The 13,754-nt window shown below is 36.4% G+C and overlaps 1 protein-coding gene across 1 annotated transcript in view; it reads right to left on the reverse strand.

Moving 5' to 3' along the window:
* Positions 1-3,271: 3,271 nt before the first annotated feature.
* Positions 3,272-13,754, reverse strand: part of LOC126469554 (uncharacterized) — a 133,307-nt gene continuing 122,824 nt past the window's right edge. Inside the window, exons 12-16 of the mRNA XM_050096676.1 lie at positions 6,629-6,768; positions 5,571-5,652; positions 5,321-5,465; positions 5,000-5,198; positions 3,272-4,804 (exon numbers count right to left, since the gene is read on the reverse strand). Coding sequence (XP_049952633.1) covers positions 4,653-4,804; positions 5,000-5,198; positions 5,321-5,465; positions 5,571-5,652; positions 6,629-6,768 — 718 coding nt within the window. The 3' untranslated portion in view covers positions 3,272-4,652. The remainder of the gene's footprint in view (positions 4,805-4,999; positions 5,199-5,320; positions 5,466-5,570; positions 5,653-6,628; positions 6,769-13,754) is intronic.

Below are 13,754 nucleotides of genomic sequence, written 5' to 3' on the forward strand. Positions count from 1 at the left end.
GAGGTGCAGAATGATGTAGCATGCTGGTGGAGTGGGTCTGGAAGGAATGACCATGGGGTCAGACATGCCCAGCTGGTGGCTCATGGAAGCAAACATGGTGACTGACTGGAGCCAACTGGTAATGTGCACATACACTGCTGGAAATAGTCAACGAAAACCACAGGCACAGCCAGCAATGTGAAGATGTCAGTGGGTACTGGCAGCACTGAGAGACAGGGCTCAAACAATGTGGCAGCTGGAAGATGGAAGGTGTTGGGGCAGATGAATCAACAGGATTCCAGCAACACTAGGAGACAGAGATCGGCCAATGCAGCCACCAGTGCAACAGCTGACAAGGTCTGACACATACAGCTGCTGGTGCAGTGGTATGGTGGCTGATGAGGTGCCAGGAGCAGTGGAAGACAGGGTTCAATCAATGTAGCCATTGGGAACACAATGGTGCTAGTGGACAATGCGGCAACAGCAGAATGCCAGTGGTACTGGGAAACAGAACTCAATCAAGTGGCCACCATAAACGAAGTGCCGTGTGGCTAGGGCTCCCCGTCTGGTAGACCGTTCGCCTGGTGCAAGTCTTTCAAGTTGACACCACTTCAGTGACTTGTGTGTCAATGGGGATGAAATGATGATGATAGAGGCAACACAACACCCAGTCCCCGAGCAGACCCAGTTGGGAATCGAACCCAGGCCATTAGGTATGACGTTCTGTCATGCTGACCACTCAGCTACCAGGGGTGGATATCACCAAAAATATGACAATGTGACAGCCAGGAAGCTTGTGGGGCAGAGGTCCCCAAATAAAGAAATGTGTGGAAACCATGGAAAGAGGGAAACATCTGGGAGTTGGAAATGGGACTGTGTTGTGGGAGCGCTGTGGGTTCTGAGAAAAGGAAGAGCTGAAAGGCCTGAAAACTTGAAGAACAGAACAGAACAATAGTTACAATTCAGCATTCATGATGCCTGGAGCATAGATAATATGGAATGTGTAGGAACCTGTGAAAGGAAAAGACCAGGAGAGGAAAAAAAGCTAAGGACCATGAAAAATATCGTCAAAGAAAAACTGACACAGGGGCATGAGAAGAGAGAAAAGCACTACCACTGCCCTAAAGAAACAGGGAGGATCCAAGAAGGACCTACACCACAGCAACAAAATATGTGTGTGCAAGAACGCCAGTCAGATCACACTGCAGAAATGAAAAGAAGAAGAAATGACAAAGGATTAAGGCAGTCAAGAAAAACAATGTGTTATTGTAATTTACCCAGAAGAAGAAGCACAAAGTGTTGCACCACACTCTCCTGGACAGCCAACTATGTCTGCATCGTCTCGAAGTTATTGGAACAGTATCAGGCTTAGACAGAGGGCAAAAACTAGGCAGGACATAATGGGAGAAAGGACCAATAATTGTGACACCAGACGATTACACTGAGAAATGCTTCTTTTCCTCTTGTTGTCAGCTTTTATACCTGTTTTTGTAAATGTTGCACACAAATAGCTGATTGATGTGATGATTCCCAGGTTATGTTTAAGTACACTTTTATTACAGCATCACAACAAAGCATAGTTAAACATAAAATGGAATAACAACTGGAATTGTTCTTGATCTGATGAGCAACAGAATGAAATTCTGTAGTGGTGTTGGTCCAATGCTCACACTAACACAAGTATACAGTAAACATTTCACAGCGGCACTACTGATGCAGTGGCATGGAATCATGGGATAGCTCGGGTCTGAAGGAGCAGGAGGCTCTGATATACATTGCTAAGTGGCATTCCTGGTAGCTGCAGGAGCATGGTGGTTCAGTGCAGTGTAGACTCAGTGGAAAACCCTGATGAATGGGCCATGGGATACAGCTAGCACTTTGAATGAAGTGCTGCCAGCTGGAAGCTGAGCCACCAAAATACACAGCAGGTGGAGGCATGTCCTCAGGTGGTTCACAAGCATGGGCATGTTGCTGCTGTGCACACTGCCTATGAGTGATGATGGTGCCCCTGGTGATGACTGTTAGCCACCAGTGTGTAAACAGGTAGTTTATTGAAAGTACAGTTTGTGAATGTGCAATGCACTCATGAGGTGTGTAAACAGTCTCCAAAGGAAAAGCACCTGTGGCCCTGGAGTGAACTACACATGGTCAAAGGCATTATGCTGGAAGCAGGAGTGGCCAGCAAATGGACAGATACTAGAAGTTTCATGGCATTGTAGGTAATAGTTTAAAAGTGTCCTATTTCTTATGTAGGAAACAGTTATGGAAGGAAAATAAAAAACATAGAGACTGACTATAACACTTTTAGTTCATTTTCCTTTTGTTGAAAGAGGTAGAGAGCACATTTTGTAGATTGATGAGTAGTTGACAAGATGGTTAGGCATGTTTCCATGTTACTTATGTTTTCTGAAGCAGCATGTTCTTCACAGTGGGAAAACATCTTTTCACACACCATGCAGCATGTATTAAATTCTTGATTCCAGAAGTTTGTAGTAAAATCCTTGTAGCTCAGTTTGCACAGCATCAATTTGCAGATTGCATTTTATGTTTACCTTATGTAGATTGTCACTGAAAGTGCATTTTGTGGACAGCTGAGATAATTTATATGAAGTTGGAGTGTGTATGCCTCCAAAGAGACTTAGCTGAGGTTATCATAAGTTATTATGCAGAACGAATCTTTTACCCTGCAGCAGAGTGTATGCTGTTTTGAAATTACCTGGCAGATTAAATCACAAACCCAGAACCTTGCCTTTTATGTGCAATACTGTTACAGACTGACCTAATGAGTCACAACACACAACCCATGCTCACAAGTTCGGGTGAGAAGTACTGTCCAAAATGGAGATGTGGGGCTGGATCATGAGTCATGCCTGGATAGCGACCATTGCCCATGGAAGTCAAGGTTCTAAGTTCACGTTCTACATGGGCATACAGCTTTAATCTGCCAGGAAGTTTCAGAAGGTGGTATAATACTTATTTTTTAAGGTAATAATTTTATGTGTACAAATGAGCTGCATGGTATATAACATAATCTGACTCCACAGAGATCACGTAAGTTCAAAAATATGAACATAAAAAATAAGGTTGTGTAATGGGAGTAAAAGTTACTTATATTTCCCTACATGTTATGGGTTGAGAATGTACTGTGTATGTCATAATTAAATTATTTTTGTGAAAATTTATGCAGTCGTATTGGGAAAATCAAAACTGGTAAGTTACAAATCCCCTCATGGCATATAAAGAGGAAATAACAGCTTTTGTATAATTGATACAATGAAACAAAAATGCATACTGCTGTTGCATTGCTACAAATGTAGCTTATTTATTTTAATTAATTACATAAATAAACTTATGAAATGTAGAATATATACAAAATATGAATAGCAGCTGATACTGTTACTTACATGCTAATGAGTATTCTTCCACCACACCCACAGCCATTGTCCCAAAATGTGCCAAAAAGCCTTGTAAATAATTATTTACATGAGTTTTGAACCCTCATTATTCCTAGGCTTTTTGTATTCATCAATTTTACTACAGTATCATATGAATAAGACCCAAATCTTCAGATTTTGTTGACAGCAAATGGCAGCTATGTCTAAGGTACATAATAATCTACTATTTCCAAAAGATTTTTCAAATAATAGTATCACTTTACCAATTGTTCATTTAACTAAATATAATACAATTATCAATCTCTTCTGACATTTTAATCCCACATCAAGTTTTCATTGCATAATACTGAACATGCCTTTAATTAGTATGGTGGTGGTCTTACAAAGATGATCCAAAAAATGTTTGAAAATTGAAAAAGCAGATTGCGTATTGTTTCTATCTACACCACACAAACTATAAAATTATATTTATTTTTCCCTGGATTATGTTTACTACATTCATTTAAACTTCTAATGAAAGTTTAACTTGTGGGACATGAAACAAAATGTGTTCCAAATACTGGCCATATAAACAATAATTCAGAATTTCTTCAGGAGGCAAAATATTTAGTACTGTGCTAAACAAAGAAAGAGGTTAGCTAAACATGAAAAAATATCATAAACACAGAGAAAATGTAGTACTAAATATATCACTTCCTGAGGGAGCAATACTAATGATCCTGCCTCATAATTTAATGGTTTTCTCAACCGAATTTTCTTTTTGATACAATTCAAAATTTATTTAATTTAAATTGTTTGTAAATCACTGTGCAACCAACATACACTGATAGCTGAAGATTTGGGCTTAATCATACGAAATTAGGGAGGCCCCACTAATCATTAGGACTTAGAGTACATGACGAGCAAAAGAGCAGAAGTGTTACGGCAAAATGGGTATCACATATCCGCATCCGTAACAAGAACATTAAAGCATTTTGCATCAGTATTTTAAAATTTCACTTCTGAAACTGAGAAGAATTGGTTTAAAGTGAAGTATTTCACACAGCACTTCAAATGTTTGATCTGAATGGTTCTTCATGTTTCTTGCATGCATCAAACTTAAGTTCAACGTGATGGCAGTAATTATTTCCACTGGGCAACATTTATCATACAGCAACCCTCTATGCACAGACGTGTAGCTGGATGTCCCTATGTGTAAAATTAATGCTGTTTGTTGAACTGTCTTAGACTTTGTTGCTGGTATTTTGATTTCACGTAATAATGGAAATATCGTGAATTTCAACCCAGCACCTTCCTGGGAGACATCCACTTCTTCATGTAGTAGCAGAAAACTGTGCTGATGTAAATCAGTATCAGAAGTGCACATGTGACTCCGAGAGCAAGAACAGATGTTTTTGTTGGACAAGGTTCCACAATTGTAACTGTCTTATCTGGAAAGAAAAGCAGAAAAATAATGAACATAAGCAAACTTATGAGCTTTATCAGTGATTTAAACATATTGTTCTGCTTGTAATTTTCTGAAGCAGTACCCAATTAAATGGCAGTAAATAATGAACTATAGATCTATAAACATGAGACTTTATGGAACATTCTCATTAGTGTCATTATAACCTTTCTCTCTTTACCTTTTGAAAAATCTGAAAATGGAGCTTCATTGCGGAGAAATTCACTGTTTTTCTCATCACCAAAATCAAGAACCAGAATTTCCTGGCTAAGAGTCATATCATCATTTTCTGATGATTCAGTGTTGCTGTGATTGGAGGCAATAGATCTCTTACGTCTCCCCCATGATTCAACAGACTCATGTCCCCACTCACAGACAGCCTTAAAAAGAAAAAAAAAAAGATTAATATGAAGCTCATTAACTGAATGTGCCATTTTGAAATTTTCATTCTAAAGCACATAGATGGAGAACATTTTCTACATATCTAGTCAGCTGTACTCACTGGTTCACAAGGCCCAAGGCAGTACTTCACATTGCACTGAAATATGACACCATAGGATTCAGTGAATCTGAAGGCTTCATAAACTGACTGCAGTCCATTACCATCTGGAGTGAATGCTGGGAATATACTGGGATCTATTGGACAGCTAGAACAAAATAAGTTGTATCAGTACAGAACAAAATAAGTTGTATCAGTGCACATTTTATAATTTTTCACCACTTTGTTATCTGTCATATTAATTTTTTCTTACCCCTCATCATCAATTATCTGAAATGTGCTCTTTGAATCTTTTGCCATTGCAACACAGCTTCGTGCAAATATACCATATGGAGCTGGAAATAAAAACACATTTAAAATTAGTTACAAATGCTATGTATGAATGAAATACATATTTGAAAAGAAAGGTAAAAAAGAAACTAAAGTAATACAATTAGGTGCCAAAATGTAAACATTCATTTTAATGTGTGTTACTTTAAACATTGGTGGTTATAATTTTTAATAACTATGAAGACAGGACTATATCAGTTCCAGTTTTCTTCATACAAACAGATATTCATTCTGTAATGATATTTGTTTGCCTGTGTACCATGCAAGAAGATACTACTACCCTCATGCAACATCAATGAATTGTGGTCATTTGAGGATCAGGAACTGGAAATGTTAATTATCTTATTTCCTTGCAACTATACTGTTTACATAACCATGATTTTCTAAACTGCAGACATAATTGTTTTGGATGCGTTCATTACAAGAAATATTTTTCATTGTCTCCACAGTATTTTTTCATCAAAAATTTTAAATTCAGTAGAAAACACAAGTTCTTTAAATTATATTATCTGTATTTGTAATCATTACCACTAAGAACCAATTCTGATTTTTTTGTCCAAATTTGAAGTGGATAATGAATGCTGTGTTTATTTTGCATTTTTCCTCAATAATTATTAGTGTTACTTTACTCTGTATTTAAGTTAGGGTAGATGAAGAGTTTAATGTATGTAATACCACCTTTAAAAGTCTGAGATCATTCTAAAAAGAACTACGTTTTCTGAGAATTGCAATAAATTATTAATCTTCAAAATCACACAGTTTTAGTGTTCTAGCTAGAATGTTTGCTAAAGCTGTCTACTAAGAAAAATAATTTTCAAAATTGATACAGAATGCTTTGTAACTATAAAATTTGCTACCTAAAATCTAGGTTAATATATCTTGGTTCTTAGTTTAAGGTTATAATTTTCATTTATGTGCAACTTTTTATTTGTCACTATGAAACTGTAACATTTTCTGATAAAATTACATAATATTCCTTACTATCATCTGGAATTTCAATGCGGAATGTCAGCTTGTCACCAATGCGCACTGTCTCCACCTCACGACCTCTACTGTCCAAAATTCTGATACGTGGTGGAGGTGCTTCTGGTGCAGAAGTAATACTGATCATCTCTGGATCCCTAAACAAAAATAATAATGGTTGTTATTATGTGATGTAATTTGAAAGCATAGACACTTTCTTCTGTTCAGAAGTTCTCACTGTTGCTTTTACTTGGATATATGAGCTCCTTAGAGAACAGCAGGACAAATATTTTGATGAGAAATGTCCCTTTGAGACCAACATTTCACGTTATATTGTTGATAAATTTGTTAAAACAAAACAGGGTAACATGCAATTAGACTGTTCAAAACCTTTTATTGAATAAATCATGGTAACCTAGTGACAAAAGTTACTGAAGGAGAGGTTTTCAAGGGCACAAAGTATATATCAGCGGTGAAATTTTTGTTGCTGATGTACACTTCAGTCCACAGAATCTGAATGATGAAAAAGTATTTATTATGGCAGCTATGTTCTTGTTTTATAATCAGGAAAGTTAGAACAAATTGGGCAGAATTATAAGAAACTTAAGCTGGGCAGAATTATAAGAAATTTAAGCTTAAAATAACTAAAACCTAATTAATAGGTCTCAGATATAGGCTGTTGGTTACAAGGGGGGGGGGAAAAAAAAAGTAAACTAGTGAGTTATTTATTCGCATAGGACCTACAGACTATATGTTATTTTATTGTCTAAAACCAACATTAATAATAATAATAATAACAACAGTAACCTAGCCATGTACACGTGGTACGGGAAGGTTATCAGAGTGGGAAAATTCCAATATCTTGGGGAATATGTACAATTAGGAGAATCTGACAAAGTGTCCAACATAGAGAGAACAGGAAAACTTCACAAAGTGTACAAACTGACATAGACACACTACAATAAAAGAAATATTTCAAGACAGGCCAAATATGGGCACTACAATACAGTTGTACTACTAGAAATACTCTACAGGTCAGAAATGACCACAACCATAGCATCAGGCATCACAGAGACAGAAAAAAATTGAATGTAAAATCCTCAGAAACATTTCTGAAGTAGTACTCTGGGATGGTATATGGATGAAGAGACCAACCGAAGAATTATATCAATGCACAGACAGGCTCACAGATATGATCAGGAAATGCCAACTAAGATGCTGTGGACACATGCATAGAATGAACAACAACAGACTCAAAAAGAGCATTTTTGATGCAGTAAACAGTCCAATGAAAAAAGCCAATTCGTTTCAAGAAATAGAAGAAGATCTGAAACAAGCAGGGATCAGTATTGAAATGTTAAATGAAAGAGACAAATCCAGAAACAAAATTACAAACACAAAATTTGAAGTAAAAGACAGGAAGAAAACAGGCAAAATAGAAACAAAACAAAGGAAACAGGAACACAGCCAGAGAACAAAGTGGTTTTCAGAAGAGGAAAAGAAGAAAGAAACAAAGAAAAAATTAATAATCATGTAACATTAAGTTGACCACTGTCGTGGAGGCAAAAATGTGTAATAATAATAATAATAATAATAATAATAATATTTAGAATTAAAATTCATAATAATCACACTACTACGAAAAGGATTGATTGCTACTCACCACAAAGAGGAGATATTGAGTCGCAGATGGGCACAACAAGAAGACTGCTGTACATTTGAGCTTTTGGCCAAAAGAACTTCTAAAACAGAAAGAACACACATTCACACAAGCACAGCTCACACACACACATGACCACTGTCTCTGGCCACTGGTCATGTGTGTAAGAGTTCTGCTTGTATGAATATGTATGTGTGTGTGTGTGTGTGTGTGTGTGTGTGTGTTTTCTACTTTAGAAGAAGGCCTTTTTGATGAAAGCTCAAATGCTTAGTAGTCTTTTTGTTGTGTCTCCTTTATATGGTGAGTAGCAATCTACCCTTTTCATAATGTTATTGTTATTCCGTCCTGGATTTTCCATTGCTTCATCCATAATAATCATAAGACTGAAATTCATAAGCATAGTCAAAGAAACAGTCAATTTAACAAACACTGACTTTCAGCATTCACTGTTGAGCAGTGCATGATATGTGAGGCACAGACAAAATCATTTGAGTAAAATGATGGATACAACTGAACGTTGTCAGAAGAGTAATGCAGTGCTGTTCCTTTTATTTTACATATTTTGGCTGTCTTTTTAAAGAAATCTGTCTTTCACAACTTGGGACTAATCAGATCTCAGATGATCATTGAATGTGATTGAAACTAGTTATCTAGAGTGACTAATTGCAACTGAATCTGTTCCAATAAATATATTTTTTTTTTAATTATAAGGTTTTGCACCTCTCATGAGACTGTCACCCATTATTAATATTATAAAGTAGTATGTGATTCACAGCATTAGTGTAGAACCCAATACATATTTATGTCTCAGTCCAATACCTTGTCATTTTAGGATTTTTGCATCAACATATAATTTTGAGCACACAGTAAACACTTTTGGTCAGTAATTTGGGATTTTGTTTCAGTCTGTAGTGAAATATCATAACTGGCAAAAGTAATAATGTCTGATAAAAATATGCAAGTGCACTTCAGTGTTTTAACAATGTAAAATTGCAATTTCTCACATAAAAATAATAGTGATGATAAATGAAATGAAATGTCGTGTGGCTAGGGCCTCCCGTCGGGTAGACCGTTCGCCTGGTGCAGGTCTTTCGATTTGACGCCACTTCGGCGACCTGCGCGTCGATGGGGATGAAATGATGATGATTAGGACAACACAACACCCAGTCCCTGAGCGGAGAAAATTTCCGACCCAGCCGGGAATCAAACCCGGGCCCTTAGGATTGAGAGTCCGTCACGCTGACCACTCAGCTACCAGGGCAGACATAGTGATGATAAAAAAATATATATGATGAGCTATTACTGAATATATATGGACGTGAAAGGAATGTATCACTCACATGAAAAAAAAATCATGTACTTGTGTCAGGAAGTTCATATTTGTAAAGGGATGTCAATAATTTCAGCTGAAAATATTAAATAATTCAATGAAGAAGTCTCCCATAAAACTGTCCAAGTATAATAAAATTTATAGTAATTATGTTTCCAACAAAGAAAGAAATGTATTCATTAATAAAAATTTATAAATCTGATTGCAGCTGTGACCACACAGTCCAGTTTGGCTCTGTATATCTCATTTTGCCTCAGTGTCAGTTATTTGGAATTTTAAATGTTCTCTGGAATCATCAAATAAACCAAGAATGTGAAGAAAAGTGTCTGACTTAATACAGTAAAAAGCTGAAGATTATTTGACATGATTTTAAATTAAGAACAGTAGATAACTACTGTACTAACACTAAATTTACAACAATCTATGTTACAGTGAGATGTTCACTTCCAACTAAGAATGTGGTGTAATTAATGTCTTGCAGTTTTGGTGAACTAAAAACATCAAGCAAAATAGATGAAAAATATTTTTGTTTAATTATTGCATGTTTAATAATGGCAGATAATAGGGAGAAAGATTAAGATGGAAGCAATACATAGATAAAAAGCTCAGTTCATCCTGTTTAGCTCTTATCTGCATCTAGTGCTGGAATTCCAGACAGGAATTCTAGCATATTTTGAATACTTTCATTCTATGCTGTCTTATAGAATAATCTTTTAGGGCAACATTTCTGTGCTTAATGAAGTACTTAATATGATATGAAGCAATAAGAATATTATGCAATATTTATAATCCAAAAAGTTTTCAGAAGTTTTCTTACCCATGTATGTAAATTTATTTGATTTTACAGCTATTCATAGATAATAATAAGAGATTATCTTCAAACAAACTACCAGTAAAATACATTAATGGTAACACAAGATCTAATATAGTTTCCATATGGATGTTGCAACCTGTAAATTGTTATAATATTTGGTTCCTTACTAACAAATCTCTGTTAGCACTAAGGTGAACTATTTTCATTGTAAAATACGATCATACAGTACATAACTGTTATCCTACAAAAGCATATTAGTCAGCGGGAAGACTGCAGAGATACTACAGACAAGACTGTCCGAGGCATTAACAAATGTTGTAAACTGGTTCAACCAAAACAAACTAATAATAAATAAAAGTAAAACAGTAGCATTAAATTTTCATAATTTCAAGAGAAACATTGAAGAGGATATAAGAATTCAGATGTCAGACACGGATATTGCAAGTGTGCCTAATACAAAATTTCTGGGGGTCTGGCTACAGGATAATCTTAGATGGGAAACTCACATTGACAACATATTAAAGAAGCTAAGTACCATGTGTTATTTAATGAGAGTGCTAGAAAACTGCTGTCATAAGGACTGTCTAATGACAGTTTACTATTCTAATATGCATTCTGTCCTAAAATACGGGCTCACTTTTTGGGGTAACTCGCCATCCTGCCTAAGACTCTTCAGGATGCAAAAAAGAATAGTGAGAATCATGGCTGGAATAAAATGGAACAAACCATGTAGACCATTATTTAAAAGGATGGGGATTCTTCCCCTTCCATGTATTTTCCTATTTGAAAGTGCAATGTTTATAAAGAAATATACAATAACAAATCCTAGTATCCTCCCCAAAAATGAAAATGTTCATCATCATAATACAAGTCAGAAAACTGACTTTCATGTACTCCATACAAAAACCAGTTTGTGCCAAAAAGGAACATTACACCATGGAAAAATTATCTACAGTAAATTGCCAAGAGAAATTAAAGTAAAGACTGATGTAAAAAATTTTAAAGCAGCATTAAAAGAATATCTGTTGACACATTGCTTTTATAGTGTGGAAGAGTTCCTCCAAAATCCTCGAGAGTCTAAGTGGTGATTATGCAAATACTGTAACCATTAATATTGGCCTATAAATACATTCAGATGTAATTCTCAAGTTTCTAATGGGGTTCAAGTATAAGTTGTATACCGACTTGCCCAGTATATGAAGTAAAATTCTGTGAATGTAATTCTCTAGTGTACATGTCAATTCATAGTGTAGAATAGTTCCTCAAAAATCCTTAGAGCTTAAGTGAGGATCATGCAAATACTGTAATTGTTAATATTGGCTTATACATGCATTCAGTTGTAAACTTCAAGTTTCTAATGTGGTTTAATTATAACTTACACATTGACTTGCCCAGTATATGAAGTGCTGTAAAATTTTGTGACCATAATTTTCTAGTTTCTAAAGTGTTTTAATTGTAAGATATACTTTGACCTGTCCAATATCTGATGTGCTGTACTGTACATGTAAGATTTACTGGACCAATAAATACAATACAATACTCTTTATACTCAAAGAAATTTAAAGTATGTGATAATATATGAACATAGGGTGAATAGTATGATTATAAGAAGAGCAGCCTTTTTGAAAGTAGCTACATTTCAATTAATTAAGTAAGCCAATGATTTTCAGGCTTTTTAAATATGGAGTACAGTGTGTTTTGGCAAATAATATATGCATCCTGTCTTCAATGGTAGTTGTTAACATACTCTGCAAGAGCAGTTTATAATAACTGTATCTCTATAGGAATTAATATTTTGACTCATTCTAAGTTCTTTGGGATTCTTCCTAAAAATGCGATACAGAAACAGATGTATGAATGAATTAATGACACTTGATGGAATATGCATAGGTGGTAGAGAATGACATGATTTGGCACCACCCATTGCAATTAGGACCATTTGACATGTTGTTGTCTTTCAGTACTGACAAGGTTTGTGGACTATAAATGGAGTGCACTTATCATTGACTACTCTAGACAGCATGGTTTCAGTGAAATGAACATGATAGTGTAGGTGAAATTCACCAGCAGCTAACAGAAATGTGGAGAGACACTGACCCAAAGTTTAAAACAGTGTTTAGATGGTACAAGTACTTTGACAATAGGACGAAATGTGATGGCAAGTGAGCAAGGAGAGAGAGAGAGAGAGAGAGAGAGAGAGAGAGAGAGAGAGAGAGAGAGAGAGAGAGAGACAGAGAGAGAGAGAAAGTGTGTGTGTGTGTGTGTGTGTGTGTGTGTGTGTGTGTGTGTGTGTGTGTGTGTGTGCACCTCACTCACATTGACCTGCACAATCACTCTATCTCACATGGCTTAAGACAATGGAAAAAGGGTGAAATGTGATATACCTGGGATTAAAAAGAAGTAAAATGACAGGAGACAAGAGTAAGGCACAGGGAAGTGTGACTAGCTGACCACTTACAAAAAACAGTGGGTCTCCTGTAACCTTGTTAACACATGAAGAACATTACCCTAAAGTTTTAGGAAATAAGTTGGACAAATCACAAAACCTTTAAATTTTCACAACATTCATTTGAATGTTACTTAAAATAGAGGGCAGACCTCTCAGAAAGTCTGCCACTGTCATTTGGTGTGAAAATAAAACTCACTATAATAAAATGTGGAGCAAGCACCACACATTGGAGGGTCCTTTCACTGGAGCAAGAAGCTATAAGTCAATAGGGCTGTGGCCTATGCGAAGATGAGTAACGAGAACCTTGTCTCATCTGTGTAGCTGGAAGGAGGTACACTATTGCCACATTTTGCATTTCCCTAGACAGAGCTATTGCCTGTCACTTTCAGCCATTCATATTTCCATCTATGCATGACTTTGCACCTCAACAGTGAGATGATAGCATGCAGGGGGATGGCACACTGAAATAACTGAGGATCATGACATGTCTCCTCGGCTGCTACTTCCACCTTTTTGCTCCCCGCAATACCTATGTTCCCTGCCATCCAGCAGAAAGTCACCTCCTTCCCCAGCCTTTGTATGTGGAGAAGGGTGTTATGGATATCCTGGACTACATTATCAGCTGGGTACAAACTTCGCAGAGACTGAAAGGCACTCAGTGAGTTGGAATGGATGGGGAATTTAGCAGGCATGGAACATCTCATCTGTTCCAGTGCCCTCAAGATCACAGATAATTTGGCATCAAATAATGTGAATTCTGGAGGCAACTGAGTCTGCAGCTCAGGAACTGTGGGTTCACCAAGCCTGTACCCAGCAAATGAATGCTGAGCCCCTGAGGGCATCAGCAAGGACCTAACAGCCTAGTAGGTGAGGAATGACAGAAATACTTCT

The sequence above is a fragment of the Schistocerca serialis genome, chromosome 3 (assembly GCF_023864345.2).
Source record: "Schistocerca serialis cubense isolate TAMUIC-IGC-003099 chromosome 3, iqSchSeri2.2, whole genome shotgun sequence".
In the NCBI taxonomy this organism is placed as follows: domain Eukaryota; kingdom Metazoa; phylum Arthropoda; class Insecta; order Orthoptera; family Acrididae; genus Schistocerca; species Schistocerca serialis.